Raw genomic sequence first — 18,139 nt, 5'->3', positions numbered from 1 at the left:
CACCATCCCTTCAACTCCATTTTTTTCTCCTCCCTCCAAGCCCTACAGGAGATTTCTTCCCATTTCCCACACTCAAAAACACCAACACAATGGCCATCCAAAAGCTAAACAAACTCCCCCAATCCACCGTCCTCAAGCAAATCCTCAAACGCTGCTCGAGCCTCGGTCGAAAGACCAACAACGCTTGTGCCTACGATGCCGATGACGACCTCCCCCTCGATGTCCCCAAGGGTCATTTCGCTGTCTACGTCGGCGAAAACCGTAGCCGATTCATCGTCCCTATCTCTGTCCTTACTCACCCTGAATTCCAATGCTTACTCCGTCAAGCAGAAGAAGAATTCGGATTCGACCACTACATGGGTCTCACCATCCCTTGTCAAGAACACGTCTTCAGATCCTTAACATCCTCCATGCTTCGATGAACAACCCCGTCGTTCCGAAACGTTATATGATCTCGAGCTCTTTTCTTCATCATTTGATCGAATTTTCATGAAAACAAGAATTTACAAGAATTTGAAGATGGTCAAATAAGAGAGATAGCTCTATTTCTCTTATTTTTTTATACATCTTCTTTTTCACTTTCTTTTTCATGGATTTCTTCATCATTATTATTATTTTTTTTCTTTCTTTTTTTTTTTGACTTCTCTAACTTAGTATCCAATTTTCAACCCAAGATCTCAAAAGGGTTGAGAAGAAAAAAAAAAAATATTATCTCTTTGTAAAAATAGCCAATGTTCCCTCGTTGAGGTGATTATATTTTACACCTTTTGAGCGGTTTCTTTTTAATGAAAAAAATGCATGAATTATTATTATTATTATTCTCATGTCAACATCAGCATAACTCAATATTATATTAAAATTAAAAAAAATTATATATACATTATTTAAAAAAAATAAATATCCAAATGGGCAGCTAGTTGAAGAAGTTTGGTCAAAGAATATTTGAAGGTACATTTTTAAGAATTATGTGTACGGAATCTTTAAGAATATTATTAGATTCTTAATCTTAAAAAAAAACATTATTGTCATTTAAGAAAATGTGTTTTTTTTTTTCTTTTCTTTCTTTTTGTTCTTAGTGTAATGAACATTATTTTGTGCATGTGAATCTTCAATCTAACTGATCTCTAAAGCAAAGATTCATTTTTTTTTTTTTCTAAAAATGGAAATTTTAATTGTTATTTATATTTAATTATTTATGTCTACAATTCATATGTTGATACAGATTTCTAAAATACCATTTTGATCATGTAGTGTGCCACTGGGTACATGAATTGTAACAACACAAGATATTGTCTGTTTTTGCTTTTACGTATCGTCGTCAATCTTACGGTTTTAAAACGCGTCTACTAAGGAAAGATTTTTACACTCTTATTAGGAGTGATTCGTTTCTCTCTTCAATCGATGTGGGATCTCACATGAACTGAGGCTACATCCTAATCAGAGAGATCCTAAAGATAGAATCACTAAAAAAATGCTTAAAGAAAATTAAAGTTATTACCTATACCAACAAAGTGCATCTTCCTTGTCGGTGGCTCAATCATAGGAACTCCATAGTTAAGCGTACTTTACATGGTCAAACATGCTAAAAGAACTCGTAGGAAAATATCGGGGTCATAAATTATATATATATATATATATATATATATATATATATATATATATATATATATATATATAATTTTAAAAAGTTATAAATAAATTGTTAATTCGATTAAACATCAAATTTAAATTTATATAAATAATTAATGTTTAGTGGCAAAAATAAATTTAAAAAAAAAAACATAGACTAAATAATATTTTAATTACTAATAATTCAATCAGAAGGCAACATTTTTATTCATTTCTATTAAAAAAAAAAAAAAAAAAAAGTAAATTTTGTTGTGGTTGGATTGGATCATATACTTTTGCATGTGACACCATTGTCGGGTCATATTCATTCTATAAAATATAAAAAGTTTTTTTTCCAAATTTTATTTATTTATTTTTCTTGGTTTTATTTTTTATAGTAATTTAGTTGACTTTTTCTTAAACAGTCGATTGAACTACGAGTGCCGATGTATTTTAATTAATTAAATTATTTTCGATTTTATATTTAATAAATCTTCTATTCGACAGTTTTTTAAATTTAAATTCATAAATTTAAATTTTATATTTATATTTAATAAATTAATTCTTATTTTTTTAATAATTACAAGACTAAATACATACAAATTTATTAAATTTGTAATTTAATAATAATAATAATAATAATAATAATAATAATAATTTATGCAAGGATAAAATTTTTATTTATTAAATAGCAAATTGCTAAAAATTCCTCACACGAAGGATCGTTTTCCAAAGCATGGGTAATCACTCCCTTTCATTATCCATCTCCTTAATGGAGAAATTAATCAAAATGAATTTCATTAATATTTTTAAATTTTAAAAATATTAAAAAATTTAAAATAGTATTAATGAAACTTGGGTATAAAAGTTTAATATTTTTTAAAATTTTTGAAAATTTAATATTTTTTTAGATTTGAATATTTCAATTATATATATATATATATAAAAGATGTTGTTTTCAAAGCAATAAAGTGAGATGAATCTCTCTAATTTATTGTTGATATGAATCCTTTTTATGTGATTGGATGTGTGCATTTGATAATCCCAAAATTTTGAGCTTTGAAGAATGGGAAATTTAAGGGTTTGGATTGGATCCTTTTTGTGTTGGAGATCTATTAGTGATGGGTTCCAAGCGTTTAAATCAATTATTAGATCGAAAACTTTTGATATTAATATTTAATTCTACGTGAGTTGGATTAATGGTCGGGTATAATTTTGTGACATGTCACGATCGTATAAAAGAGGGTCATAAGAATAGACTGATACCACATCTGAATGAGAGTAATAGTAAACATACGTCATGATCGAGAAAAAATTATTTATACCAACAAAGAGCATCTTTCTTTTTCCACACTCTTATAATGAACGTTTTGTTCCCCTCTCCGACCAATGTGGGATCTCACAATTCACCCGCCCTTAAGGACTCAACGTCCTTGCTGACATACTGTTTGGTGTCTGGCTCTAATACCATTTGTAATTGTTCAAGCTCATCGCTAGTAGATATTGTCTGTTTTGACCTGTTATGCATCGTCATCAGCCTTACGATTTTAAAATTCTGATCTGAATCTTGGGTATATACCATTAGAGAGTAATTCAAAATATATAATTACGAAAATAAAAATTTTGAAAGATCGACTAAATTCAAGCATTTTGGAATAACATATATAGTTATGTGGTAGGGCAAGTCTAAAAGTGTCGGTTTCAAACGCATATATTCCCTACCTGTCTTTAAAGCGATTATTTATAAATCTACAAACTAAACGTCGATTCAGTCTTACAACTCGGGACTATACACAAAACTCAACTCATCGACCGAGTGAAGGTCATAAAGGTCCAAAAGTGGCATAAATCTCGAGCACAATTTGGCGAAACATAAACGATAGAAGTACTTAGAACACTTTTTCCTTAAGATTTGTTAAAAATGGGTTATACAAAGCTGGCATTGCTTGCCCTTTTACCCTTTTTTCTTTTCAAGTTTCTACCTTTTTGTCCACCATTCAATCTCTCCCATTGCTTTGTGTATGTGTGGTTTGTTTTATAACTAAAGTGGACCAAAAAATAAGTGAAGAGAAAAGAGGATAATGAAGGGGAAAGAAAGGCTGCCATAGTTGGAAAAATGGTCCCTTTTTTGCATATTAAATGCATCTTCTTTGCTTTATTTTTGGTTTGGTTTGGTTTGTAGCCATAGATTGTACTGATATTATCGTCTCGTTTGAGATCACATCGATTGGAGAGGAGAATGAATCATTTCTTATAAAGGTTTGGAAATCTCTCCCTAACATACGCGTTTTAAAACCTTAAGTGAAAGCTCGGAAGGGAAATCCCAAAAAAGACAATATTTGCTCGTATTGGGTTTGAGCTGTTCAAATGGTATTTATTAGAGTTAGACATTGAGTGGTGTGCCAGCTAGGACGTTGGGCTCCCAAGAGGGTGGATTATATACGATCTCACCTTAGTTTGAGAGAAGTGAGTTTGGGATGTTACAAATGATATTAGAGTCAAGATGCCGAGCGATGTGTTAGTGAGGATCTAGGATTCCAAGGGGATGAATTATGAGATCTCACATTGGGTGGAGAGAAGTGGGTTTGAGCTATTACAAATGATATCAGAACTAGACATCGAACGTTGTGCCAGCGAGGATGCTTGGCTCCCCTCGCTGGGCTCCCAAGGGGGTGGATTATGAGATCTCACATCGGGTGGAGAGAAGTAGGTTTGAACAATTACAAATGGTATCATAAACTAGACACCGAGCAGTGTGTCAATGAAGATGTTTGGCTCCCATATGAGATCTCACATCGATTAGAGAAAAGAACGAATCTTCCCTTATAAGGGTTGGAAAACGCATCAACGAAGCCTCCCTTATAAGGGTGTGGAAAACGTGTCATAACAGACACGTTTTAAAACCTTGAGAGGAAACATGAAATAGAAAGTAAAAAAAGACCGTATCTTCAAATATAAGTTGGTTTCTAATCTTTAAAGTTGATTCAAATAAGTCTCGGTAAACAAATTTAGTATTAGTGTTATATCACAAAAATCGACTTAGTTTTTCAATTCATGACCAAGTCAAGTACCGATAACTACTAGCACAACATTTTTTGTTCGTTTTCTTGTTTAACTCATCCCACACTTCAACCATGGTCGTGTGTAAGTAGCTCGTAGTACCTTTTTCACTTTTTGAGTCACAGTTTTACTTACCGAAGACAGCCACTAAACCTAAAACATTTAGTTCTCAAGAAAATCATATATAATTTTAATATTCTATACCTCGGACGGAAGTCATCGACTCATTACGGGGTATCTTTCAAAAGTCTCTCTTATATTCGTTCTTCACCGGTTGTAACAATCACGATATCAAATTAGGGTTATTTTTAGCGCAAAAAAAAATATTAATAATTATTTTAATGGGTAATATTTAATAATTTGATGCCCCTACCAAATTAAAGAAATAATAGAGCCCACACTTTAGGAGAAACACAAAGGACTATGAATTGAAATCCAACTACACAATATTTCATAAATTTAATTTTGGGTTCGATTAATTATTGCAAAAAAACAAAGTCATTATCTTTCAATCAATTTCAAAAAAAAAAAAAAAAAAAAAAAAATCATGATCAAGTTGACTAATAAACTATTTTAAAAAAATTATTGCCGTAAAGTCGTCCAATTCAAGTATACATCAACGTCGTGTTGATGATATGTTCATTAATGTGTTCGTATATTGGTATGTCGTCACCTGACACACCATTTTTAACTAACTCTAAACCTTAGTTGAGGCGGAGAATGTCACGATCGTGTATAGTTAATTATGTCGTCCATGTGAAGACTGAGAAATTTGTACCTACTTTCTCGTATCAGTGCCTATATACACAAATCAAATGAAACTATATAATCTTTTTATAAAGATCTAAAGTTTTTTTTTTTTTTAAAAAAAAACATCAGATCTTGATAGGGTTTGGATCATAAAAAAAAAACATGTTCTAGATAAGAAAACAATTTTTTTTAATAAATGATAGTCGAGATTTACTATAAAATCCCGCGTTAGTTTGAGAGGAGAACGAAGCATTTCTTAGAAGCTTGTGAAAGATTCTTTCTAATAGATGTGTTTTAAAAATCGTGAGATAGACGACGATATGTAATAGACTAAAATGGATAATATTTATCGATGATTATAAATATATTATGGAATTATTTGTTTCATCAAAAATGGAAAATTAAGAGGTTAAAATTTTAATGTAGAATATATATATATTTTTTAAAAAGTAGTAAATATATATATATATATATATATATATATATATATATATATATATATATATATATATATATAAATAAATAAATAAAAATATTCCATACTATGAAAACGCGTGGAAGGGCGAAGGAATGGGGCTGTGATCGATATCTACGGTGGGGGACGACATGTCGGGATCATATCTAAGGAAATATTACTTTGGAGTAAGACTTTGTCGGGTTTTATTATTTTTATTTTTATTAATTTCTTCATTTCATTTTCAAACCATTTTCATTCTCCCTTTCCAACCTCAAATTCTCAACAAACAAAATTCAAAGAATAATAATAATAATAATAAGAAAAACCCATAAAATGAATTTTTTTTTTTTCTTTCCAATTTTGTCATTTTCTAAATTCCAATTATCTATTTATTATCTTTATTTTTTTTAATTAAAAAAATATAAAAATTTGAGTGGCGAATTAATTTAAAAGAGACAAAACGCTTCAAACCCAGAATTTTGAATCTAAATTTAACACATGATAGTTTCGATATTTCACTACAATTATATTACTTACATGACAAACTGTTATCATAAATTAATACAGATGACTATGTATGATTAGAAGCTTATAATAATTTTGGCATATCTGTATTATATTATAATAAAATATAATAAAATAGAAACGGAAAAGACAATAATGAAACTGTTTGGTTTTATATTAATAAAAAAAACGTATAACATTCACATGTGAATGTCACATGCATAATACTATAGTACAAATATTCAAATATATTATCAAAATTCGAGAAAATAATAATAATAATAAATACTTGAAAATTGGAACAAAGTAAATAATAATAATAATAATAATAATTAATTTGGAAGTTAATTAAATAAGATTTACACTGACATTTTTAAAAATACTAATGTTTCTTAAAAAAAAATAATTATTTGGTGTTATATATATATATATATATATATATATATATATATATATATATTCTTTAAGGCAAATTGGAGTTAGCGGTCAAGTTGGTCACGTGGCAAGTTGCAGAAGCAACGTCGCTTTCAAATGGCTACCCGATTTTGGTTTCTCCAAATTGCCACAGATCCAAATATTCGCTCTTTTTTTCCTTTTTGTTTTTCCCAAATAATTAAATATGTAAATAAATAAATAAATAATAGCTTTTTGTGCAGAAAAAGGCAAAAGGGCTGGGGGCATTATCGTCTTTTAACTAAATGGCAAGAGTACAAAATCTGTACTGTTATAGGACGGGCCCACTTATGAATTCATGATACCATCACCTGTCTGTCATTTGCTGATTGTAACGATGCTACGTGTACGGTCCTTAACGTTAGAGATCCTGACCGTTGAATTGGCTATTGTTGGATTCTTTGTGTTGTCGTTCTTCGAAGGCCCAATGGGCTTGTTTATGAAATTGGGCCTTAAAATGAGTTTTTGAATTTATGTAATTTATTTTCTTATTTTTCGTGTAATTCTTTTTCATTATTATCATATATATATATATCTAATTATTATTATTTTTAATATCTTTTCTATCCCTTCTTTTATTTTTTAAAAAGTATTATATTATTTTAAATTACAAAATACTAAAAAAACATATTAGCTCGGTCTTACGTGTTGGCTTAAGTATATATAACTCAGTTAATTAAAATATATCATCAACTAAAAAATAAAAAAAAAATTGAATCTTTGTCCAGTTTACATATGGTTGATATAACAACCCTAAATTTCTATTTATCATAAAATCGCTACCATATACATATCATAACCATTTTGTACGAAAATAATCATTCAAAACTTTATCATAATTCAACATCGGTTCAACACCAGAAACCCTGCACCCTCGACCCAGACATATGCAACAACCTAGTAACCACTTGGCCTCGTTACAAAACACGACCCATCAAACGCACGCCCAGAAACGCGATTTACAACCCGCACGCGTACAGTAGCTAACCTGACAACCTACGCCTCGACCCATGGGAGCCTTACCTTTACTTGAAAAATAAGAGTAACACATGACTTGAGTATTTTAAGAAAAGAAAAGTGACCCCGTTATGGGAGTTACTTCTCGTTCCATATTTTCTTAAAAAAAGATATTTATAAAATATCGATTTCGAAAAAGATATTTTAAAAAACCCGATCTTAATGACAAATATTTAGTATCATCGTTTTAATTTCAAAGAAATGGGTTTAGTTTGATACATAGAGTGGTTTACATCTCCTATGCAACTTGTGATTGAATACTACTTTATGTAACATCCAACAAGTGGAAACTAATTAAATTCAACCCTCTCATGTTCCATTCTCGTTCGTTATTGGTTGTTAGACTAAATATTCTCATTCTAAATAAATATTTAATTACATGTCGGGTGGAAATTCCCCGATGTAATCGTGGTTGACAACACTATCCACTTTACTTGTATCGAGACTTCTCGACATAGTCTAAAAGTAAGAAGTCTAAAAGAAACGTTGGAGATATGAACGAATATATAATCTTGCATTCATTCAAAAGCTAAACCGGAATTTTTCTCTCGAGTGATCATAACCCGAATAGTCAAATAGTAAATAAGTTTGATTGGTAAGTAAATTTTTTTATAGATTTATCTCGTATTTAATTTTATGATATTTATTTTATATGAAATTTAATATACATAAATTATATAAAAATATTAATTTGTATAAAATAAAATTCAACTATAATCCATTATTATGAATTAAAAAGCACCAATTGGCTAGATGGTAGCCTGTTTTGGATAAAAATATGAGACTTTTTTCAAGACAAATCACTCTCAATTTATTTATTTATTTATTTATTTATTTATTTATTTATTTATTTATTATTTTTATTTTTGAGACACTCAAATCAATTGTCTACTTTCCATTATATATAAAAATAAAAAAAATAAAAAATCAATTTTGTTATATTTTTTTTTTCCACAAAAACATTATTGTTTTTTAAATTTGGTTCATTTTGGTATTAAATGGATCTTGAAATTTTTATAATTATAAAAGAACAATATAACCGAATGATGTGAGTTTTTTGGTATTAATAAAATAAAAAAAGAAATAAATTTCTACTAAAATAAAAATGAAAAATGAAAAAGATTTTGTCGGGTGCTGAAATTATTAATAAAGAAAGTTGATGAATGTCAACATGAGTGTCGCTCAACAGTAATTGACTGTGAAATACCACATCGGTTAGAGAAGAAAACGAAGCATTTTTTACATGGGTGTGGAAATCTCTCCCTTAAAATCGTGAGACTGACGATAATATTCATTAGCAGTGGGTTTTGGTGGTAACAAATGGTATACGAGCTAGACACTAGATGGTGTGGTAATAAGGACGCTAGACCTCCAAAGGGGTGGATTGTGAAATCTCACTGCCCAATAACATCTCTTATTAGGGCGTGGAAATCTCTCCTTAATATATGTGTTTTAAAACAGTGAGACTGACGATGATATATAACGGGTTAAAGCGAACAAGGGCTTCGACTGTTATATTGACGTGTAATTCTTTGTTTTTAGAGATTCAAAATTCTATTTTTGACGAGAATAGGAACAGTGCAATTTGGAAGCCATCTATAAAGACCAAAATGAATATTATACCGATAAAATGATAGTGACATCATTCAAAAGTCGTTACCTAAAATGAGGTAATTTATATAACTTAGAAGTCCCAAAATGTAAATTCCAATATCTTAAGGTCCTTACTAAGCAAATTTTGAAGTGTCAACATTAAACCCATTTCAAAGTGGAAGTCAACTTATTGTTTATCTTTAAGTCAACTAATGGAAAAAGGGATACTTGTGTAATAATGATAAAATAGAAGGGTAGAATTACAAATAATAGTAAATGTATAGACACATATTTAACATTTTTTTAAAACTTATGAATTTATTATACATTAAATTCAATTTATATATGATACATCTCTTAATATTTAAATTTTTAAATATGTTAATATTTTAATATCGAGAGAATTAGCGGCTGAGTAGTAGATTTTTAAGATTCAGTGTCAACTATGCTATAATATATTGTTCGTGAAGAACACTATGAAACAGTGCAAAGAGTTAAACAAGTCTTATAACGTTATAAAAAACTACATGACGTTATAGCTATTCTTAAGGATTATGAATTATTTGAAGTGGGTCATTTAACCATAGCACGAGCACGAAAAGTTAAAGCATTTTTTGTTACGAACTCTTTCTGTAACTGAAGTATTTATTGGTTCTCCAGAGACATGAAACACTGTGGATTTCAATAGAAGCCACTTGTTGTTCGTCATTGATCGTCGTTGTTTTCTTTTTTTGGTTTTGTTACTTTCGACTTTAGTTTATTTGGTCTCTCTACTCCTTTTAAAAAAGAGACCATTTTAGTCTTTGTTTTCGTTTCTATTTCTTTTTAAGGAACCAAAATGAATTACAATTGAAAGAACCTTAACGAAAGCTAAAAGTACATTATAAAACTAATATTTATCCTTAATTTTTTCAATGAAATGAAAATAGTAATTATTATTATTATTATTATTATTATTATACGTAGGAGTTTAATTTGAATTTCTGACCTCTCGATCAAAAATATATATTTAAATCAGGTAAAATCTGATATGAACCGACTCAATCATTGTTATTATTGGTTCTCCAGCTAGATTACTCATTAGAAAGAAGACTAAAACATACTTTATTATATGTTTTTTTGTCATGGGGTTGCCGTGATTTAAGGCCTAATCTCATTAGGTTAAAAAAATTTAATTTTTTTCTTGCTAATTTTATATTTCAAAAACTAATTGCAAAATTTTCATTTTTTTTTTAGAGTTACTCGAATCTCATTAAAATATATATATATATATATATACATATTAATTATCGTTGAGTTATGTTCACATCGGTTAAATTACCGTTATCATATATCAAATATATTCGTAACTTATTGTTCAGATATGAAGTGGGATCGAATCTCTAATTTATTGATTGTACAGTTGAACTATGTTTAAATTGGTCTATATTAAATATTTATAGATTATAAAGTTGGGTAAATTTTTTTAATTAAATATAATTAATGGAAATATTATTTAGAATGATAAAAGATAAAGAACAAAAGTAATTGTCCAACATATTTTTACTTAAAGAAAAGAAAAGGAAGTGAATGATTAATCAAAATAATGTTATATGCTATGGTGGGTGGAATCATTTTGATTAGACAAATATATTAACATAGATTTTTCCACTTTAGACCAACCTTTAATGTGATGTCACATGTAATTAAGTTTTATTCACGGCTCTTTTCGATAATTATTTTATTTTATTTTACTTTTACTCCTAATTTTCTTGTTCGGTTCTAAAACTTTTTAAATAACAAACCAAATTTTTTTAAAAAAAATTGAAAACTTAATTTTGTTTCCAAATTAATTTGATTTCATAATTAAAATTGGTTCATTGAAGGGTAATAGTTCTTTTTTCATTAGGAGTGATTAAAAAAATTAATTTAGACATTTTATCGAGTCAATTTCAACTTATTAAGCGTGGACCCTAATTAATAGCAATCGACAAGAAAAATCTTCAAGAAAAAAAATTGTGAGGATTTTTTTTTTAATAAAAAAAAAAAGGTGAATTAAGAGATGATATTGATTCACCACTTAGTGAAGTTCATGATTGTTTGAGGGAGCAAAAAAAGAAGAAAAAAAAGGAAAAAATGATTGTTTGGTAAAGTTCATAAGAAAAAGAAATTGCAATTATTATGAACCATTTTTTAAGGTTGCTATTGTAAGCAAAGAATGCTTTAATTTTTCACTTTTTCTTCTAAAGTGAAAAAGAGACTCTATGTTGACTTTAATACCCACTTGTCTCTTCTTATTTAAATCTCTTTAATTATACATTAATTATTGTTAATATGATTGATTATGAATTTCACTCCTCAATAGAAAATTGAAATAATCAATAAACATTAATTGTATGAATCACATCAATCCACCTAAATTAAACAAAACTCAAATGGTATAAGTTTACTGGATCAAATGTAAATTTCTTTTTGAAAGTTTGTGGTTCGATCTGTGACAGACGATTTTGACCTATAATCTTGATCACTTTGGCCATTTTTTATCACATACAAATTAGAACTATTCTATCAATGAACACTAAAAAAGGATTTTAAGCACAAATGCACAGCGCAGTATATACATATATTTGTCTGCAATTTTCTACGCAAAAAGTAAATGGAGGCCTCATTAAGGCATTTACAGGCTCTGATTCTTAGCAGACTGACTCGCTAAAGCAACCGTTAAAGCCCGTCGGGCCGTCTCTCTGGCCGAATCTGACCAGAGGAGGACCGTAGCTTCGGTATGATCCGAATATTACCAGTGTGATATTTGTTAGCACAAAAGGAAAAAAAAACTTATCGACTTACCGGAACTAGATTCAGCGATTTCCGAGTCGAATCCGCGGCGATTCAGCCACTCGAACGCTTCAACTATCAGCGAATCCGTACAGTAAAGGTCTCGATTCGCCTAAATACTCGAGGTTTTTTCTGACATCTTTATCGCATCGCCTCTGTAAATCCTTGATACTCGAACTTCGCGACGAGTTATTCAACTCGGAGCGAGCAATGACTCGGATAACCTCTTCGAAGACCGATTCGTCGCACGGAAGCGCCAGAGGACCTCGCGTAGCGAAGCCGTATTCCTCTTCAGCCTGTGAGAGCAACTTCCGGAAGATCGGATGGTTCAAGAAGGACGCACGGACGATGAATCGCCGACAGCCGCTGCCAACGCATACGGCAACGTGATCAGCGGGGACATCAGGCGGCGGTGCTCTGGAGGCCGCTGCTCGTGCCTTCTTGCGCCAGTGTTGTAACATTTGTCGGAGCCGGACAATGCTCCGGATCTTGTTGCTTTTCGCCATCACCGACGACATTTTTGTTTTCTCCGGTGAAGGTTGCAGAGGGAGAGCGTGATTGAAAGAGAACGATAGCCCTTAGCGCAGTATGTTGCGGGGATGTATCATACAAGATTCGAAGCCTTAATAAGTACCAGTGTACCAAATTACCCTTCACATTCAACATATTTACTATAATATTTTTTTCTTTATTTTAAATTATAAATTTAGTTTTTAAACCTTATTTTAAACCATTTAACATTTTTCTCGGGAATTTTTTTAACAATATTTAAACCATAAATCCATAAATAAATCAATTTCCGTTATTTGTTAAAATTAGTAATTTTTGGATATTTTTATTTTATTTTATTTTAAAAATCACTTAAATAAAATTATTCTTACTAATTATTAATTTAAAATTTTAATGAATGTAATTTAGTTATCATTTATTATTTTATACAATAAAGTTGGTCCCATAATATTTGAAATTTTTGGATAAATATGTCCATATAAAATTAATTTAATGTCATAAGCATCCTTTTCTTTTTATAAGATATGATTTAAATAATATCATTCTATATCTCAAACCATACTCTCAAAATAGAAGTCATGTGGCTCATGTGGTGACAATTAACCAAAATTTAATTTATTCGTTTTGACTTGTTACATATCACCGTCAGTCTAAAAATTTTAAAACGCGTCTAGTAGGGAGAGGTTTTCGCACTCTGTTTGGCCCATTATGTATAGTATGGTTTTAAAATAGGTCTATTAGAGAGAGATTTCACATTCTTATAAGAAATGTTTTGTTCTCCTCTCCAACTTATGTGGATCTTAAAATCCACTCCCTTGGGAGGCCTAGCGTTCTCGCTAGACACTATCTGGTGTCTGGCTCTAATACTATTTGTAACGGCTTAAACCCACTACCTAGCATCTACTAGGTTTCCACACTCTTACAAGGCTTTTGCTTGTTACGTAGTCTAACGTGTCTACTAGGGAGAGGTTTCCACACCCTTATGCATGCGTCTACTAAGGAGAGGGTTTCCACACCCTTACAAGTCGTCATCAACCCCACGTTTTTAAAATGCATCTAATAGGGAGAAGTTTTCACACTAGAATGTTTCGTTCTCTTTTCCAACCAATGTGAGATCTCACAACTAAAAATTTCTCCGGTCACAAATAGTTCTCCAACTGAAAAAATTCATATATTATGGTAACATCGGTATTACTCTCGGTAACTGGTTGCCACATCAGCGTGATTGTATGATATGGTCCAACAATATTAAATAATTACTTGAAATATAGATGGAAATATTGATAGTAAAATGGTAATTAGTTGAAATTTTACCAAAATTAGAGAATAACCCATAATTTAATTTCTTTAATTTTCTAAATTGTGGAAATATTATAAAATTTTGTAGAAATTCTACTCGACAACTATAAATAAAGAACGTTACGTGACAGCCGAGTAAAAGAGATGTATATGAATGAACAGAGACCATATCTGAATGAGAGTGATTTTAAAAATATGATAGTTACGAAATACTTAAAAAATTATAAGTGTATCTGTAAACTTTAAATTTTAAGCGTGTCTTGTTGTGAGTAATTCTACATTAGGTGCTCTTTTAGGAATTTTTGTAGGAATCATGTAAGTGAACACAAAATAATGACTCGTGTTGGTTGAAGAGAGAGAGGAACAAAACATTCTTTAGAAGCGTATGGAAACCTCTATCTAATAGACAGTGTTTTAAAATCATGAGGATGACGACGATACGTAACGGGTCAAAGCATATAAGCGAATAATATCTACTAGCAGTGGGCTTTGAGCTCTTACAAATGGTATCAGAGCTAGGTATTGAGCGGTTGTTTGCTCCTAAGGGGGTGGATTGTGCGATCTTACATCCGTTGGAGAAAAAACACGAATGTGCATTCCTTATAAGAGTGTGGAAACTTCTCCCTAACACATGCGTTTTAAAATCGTGAGGTTGACGGCGAGAGGATGTTGGCTTCCAAGAGGGGTGAATTGTGAGATTCCACATTAGTTGGAGAGGAGAACGAACCCGCATTGAGTGTAGAAACCTCTACCTAACATATGTCTTTTAAAACCGTGAGACTAACGGCGATACGTAATGGAAACTTAAAACTGTAAGGCCAACGGTAACATATACATTTTAAAATCACGAGGCTGCCGGTATCATATGTATTTTAAAATCGTAACAAACATAACTTAATAAAAAGGTTTTAAAATTATGAGATTGATTATGACACATATGGAACCTTTCTGGTCTCTGGTTGGTGTAAGACAACAGAAATTGGGATTTCTTTTGATATGGGCCTTACGAACTCCATCGTCATTGTTTGTCCAAGGCCGGTAATGAGAGGCGCAACCATATGGTGTATGGCCAATTCACGGAGGTTTAAAATGGATCCCGGCAGATTCAGAAGTGTTGCAGCACGCCATTCTTCCCGAGGCCTCTTCGGGAGCGGATAAATATCTCTCGTCTCTCACCTCCATCACCGATGTCGAAATCTCCGGCGACTTGCAGGTATTTTGAGAGATTGTTCAAATTGAAGAGCTAGGCAGGGTTACTTTTTGCTGTTCTTGCGATGTTCTGTAGTGCGTAACAGAATTAGGTTTTGTTTTCCTTTTGTGCTCTTTTTGCCCTGAAATTGTAGTTACATTATGGAACTGAGAAAGAATTGAAGCAAAGGACTAAAACCTAAAGGGAATGATTGAATATTTACGCTATACCCAAGCGCTTCATTTGTTGAAGATAAGGGATCCTATGGAATTTTGACTTCTTAAATTGCTACACAATTCAATTGCTGGTTGTATCTTGGGCTGTGTTTATACTCTGTTTTAGCCACTAGGAAATGATTAGGAGGCTTCAGAAGCCCATTTGCAAATGCTTGGTTGACATTTTCTTTGAAGCACAATTGAAGAAGTATTCAAAATTTTAGCTCGAGGATTAGACTCTTGGGGAGATATTGAAATTGAAGAGAGCTCTTGAGGAAGGCTAGAAAATTAGGAGAAATATGTTGTACTAGCCCAAGCCCACCATGGAGAAGTATGTTATAAGAACTCAAGCCCACCCCTAGCAGATATTTTCCTCTTTGGGATTCTCCTTTCAGGCTTTCCCTCAAGGTTGGAAGTTTCCACACCTTTGTAAGGCCTATTGAGAATTGTTGGGAGAGATCATGGGTTGATAAGTTAGGAGGACATCTCCTTTGGTATGAGGCTTTTTGGGGAAACCAAAAGCAAAGTCACGAGAGCTTATGTTCAAAGTGGACAATATCATACCATTGTGGAGATTTGTGATTCCTAACAAGGCTAACCAATATACCCTTACAAAGAATGTTTCGTTCTCCTTTCCAACCAATGTGGGATCTCACAATCCACCTATCTACTAGGGAGAGGTTTCCACACCCTTATAAGGAATGTTTTGTTCCTCTCTCCAACCAATGTGGGATCTCATATACGTGCTAGGACGACAATGCTTTTGGAGGAATGTCTGAGAAGTTATGCTGACATCAACCACTGGGTAAACCATTGCTTCTCAATCTGGGACTAATTCTACTGTAGAGACAAATAAAAAAAGTTCATTGATTTCCTTTTTCATAAAGCAACTAATCCTGATCAATTGTGCTTTTGAACTTAAAGTGGCAGCTGCATAAATGGTGGTTATGTTTTTTTATTGATGTTTGAACATTGTGTGAGCTGAGCTGCATATAGCTTAGGACTTTCCTCTTTGTCTTACTATAATTCAAAATATTTCCTTCACTTAGCTTCAAATATGGATATGTTAAGTGCAATACAAACTCTTTGGTCTTCTCTGAGCCATGACTGAGATGTTTAGTGGTTTGCTCTTTTTGCTCGACTGTAGTAAGCCTCCTGACTTTCAATCATGCCCAGAAATCAGTTTTCTTGCTCTCCATTGCTTGTCGTCGTCGATGTGAAATGCAACATAGAGATTTTTTCGTAAAAGAGTGAACAATACAATATACCTTTTTAATATTGTGAAATTTTGAGTACTATGAAGGTCCAACCTTACTTTTGCCATTTAACTCTTCACCTTCTCTGGATTGTCTTGAGTAATAAGGGTCTTAGCTATGCTCACTTTCGTGTCTCTAACCATAAAACTTCAGTGTAAAATTTTTGTTATCTTCTAAGCTCACCATGGGGTGGGCAAAGTAGCTCACGATTAGTGAATTTGGGTTTAACAGCCCAAGCACACTGCTAATAGATATAATCTATTTTGGCCCATTACGTATCTCGTCAGCCTCACGGTTTTAAAGCGCGCCTGCTAGGGAGATGTTTCCATACCCTTATAAGGAATGTTTTGTTCTCCTCTCCAACTGATATGAGATCTCACAATTCACTCCCTTTGGGGGTTCAACGTCCTCGTTGGCACACTGCCCAGTGTTTGGCTCTGATATAAATTGTAACAGTCAAAGCCCACCGCTAACATATATTGTCTGTTTTGGTCCATTATGTATCGTCGTCAGCCTCACAGTTTTAAAACGTGTCTGTTAGGGAGAGGTTTCCACACTCTTATAAAGAATATTTCGTTCCTCTCTCCAACTGATGTGGGATCTCAAACATGACCCAATGAGTGGAGGCCTCCCGATTATAAAGAGTACGAATTGGGGAATAGATTTGACTGTTAAATGTACATCACAAGGACTTCTGTTTAAAACTCATCTAGTCACTTCCTTTTGCAATTATCTAAATTTAAGCAACTGGAAGATTGCTTCATGGTTCTTTCCTTAACTATTATGGATTCAAACTTTCCCAGGTAATTTCTTTATCGGATCGGATCGGATGAAGGACAAAAAGAAGGATACTAACGATGAAGACTTTGAGCAATCGGAACTGTCCTATGCTCCTGAAGATGACAGGGACTGCAAAGGTGATGATGCTGATGAAGACATTATATATGCTCATCTGTGCTGAGGCATCGGTTCACTTTCGCAAGGTTCGTCATCGTAACGAGTTCAAGCAACAAATTTACTACCTCTGTCCTTGTACTTAGCTTAGCCTTGATTTTGGATGATATCATTTTGAAGCCCAAATTGTTAGTTGCAGGGCAAGAAGGCACTAAAATATCAGAATGATGCTGCTCAACATTCTCCACTATACCATCCAGAATCTAGGATCATCATCAAAGGTAATATACAGAAATTGCCTATTCTACCCGAAATTAAAATATCGATATCAACAAAAATGTCCCGACAGATACTCGTATTAGTATTTGTCATGATTTAGATGTCTTATCTCTTCGATTTCGATATTGAATCGTGTTCCATTTCGATATTGAATCATGTTCGATTCACAAAAGGGTATTTGTTGAGATGAAATATTGTTCACATCATTGCAACTTGTTCCTTTTTTTTTTTTTTTTTTTTT

General features: G+C 31.9%; 2 protein-coding genes and 2 long non-coding RNA genes across 4 annotated transcripts; 3 read left to right on the top strand and 1 right to left on the bottom strand.

The window, feature by feature from the left end:
• Positions 1 to 693, top strand: LOC111484320 (auxin-responsive protein SAUR50-like). Its single transcript, XM_023130874.1, has one exon. It carries the CDS (start codon positions 90 to 92, stop codon positions 420 to 422), a length of 333 nt encoding a protein of 110 aa, XP_022986642.1. The 5' UTR covers positions 1 to 89; the 3' UTR covers positions 423 to 693.
• Positions 694 to 4,278: 3,585 nt separating this feature from the next.
• On the top strand, positions 4,279 to 14,467 carry LOC111484347. The gene is made up of 2 exons (XR_002718490.1): positions 4,279 to 4,314; positions 14,427 to 14,467. It is a non-coding gene; the product is annotated as an uncharacterized LOC111484347 (long non-coding RNA).
• On the bottom strand, positions 11,994 to 12,859 carry LOC111484316 (auxin-responsive protein SAUR50-like). Its single transcript, XM_023130863.1, has one exon. The coding sequence runs from the start codon at positions 12,772 to 12,774 to the stop codon at positions 12,328 to 12,330; it is 447 nt and encodes a 148-aa protein (XP_022986631.1). The 5' UTR covers positions 12,775 to 12,859; the 3' UTR covers positions 11,994 to 12,327.
• A 630-nt stretch (positions 14,468 to 15,097) lies between the features above and the next one.
• LOC111484336 lies at positions 15,098 to 18,128 on the top strand. The gene is made up of 3 exons (XR_002718480.1): positions 15,098 to 15,278; positions 17,529 to 17,708; positions 17,819 to 18,128. It is a non-coding gene; the product is annotated as an uncharacterized LOC111484336 (long non-coding RNA).
• The last annotated feature ends 11 nt before the right edge of the window (positions 18,129 to 18,139 follow it).

Source organism: Cucurbita maxima, unplaced genomic scaffold (assembly GCF_002738345.1).
Source record: "Cucurbita maxima cultivar Rimu unplaced genomic scaffold, Cmax_1.0 Cma_Scf00009, whole genome shotgun sequence".
Classification (NCBI taxonomy): Eukaryota; Viridiplantae; Streptophyta; class Magnoliopsida; order Cucurbitales; family Cucurbitaceae; genus Cucurbita; species Cucurbita maxima.
The sequence above is the reverse complement of the archived record's forward strand: the minus strand, read 5'-3'. Positions and strand labels throughout refer to the sequence as shown.

Excerpts from the sequence above, each read along its gene's own strand:
- LOC111484320 (XM_023130874.1), top strand. The coding sequence starts at position 90 with ATGGCCATCCAAAAGCTAAACAAACTCCCCCAATCCACCGTCCTCAAG.
- LOC111484316 (XM_023130863.1), bottom strand. The coding sequence starts at position 12,774 with ATGTCGTCGGTGATGGCGAAAAGCAACAAGATCCGGAGCATTGTCCGG.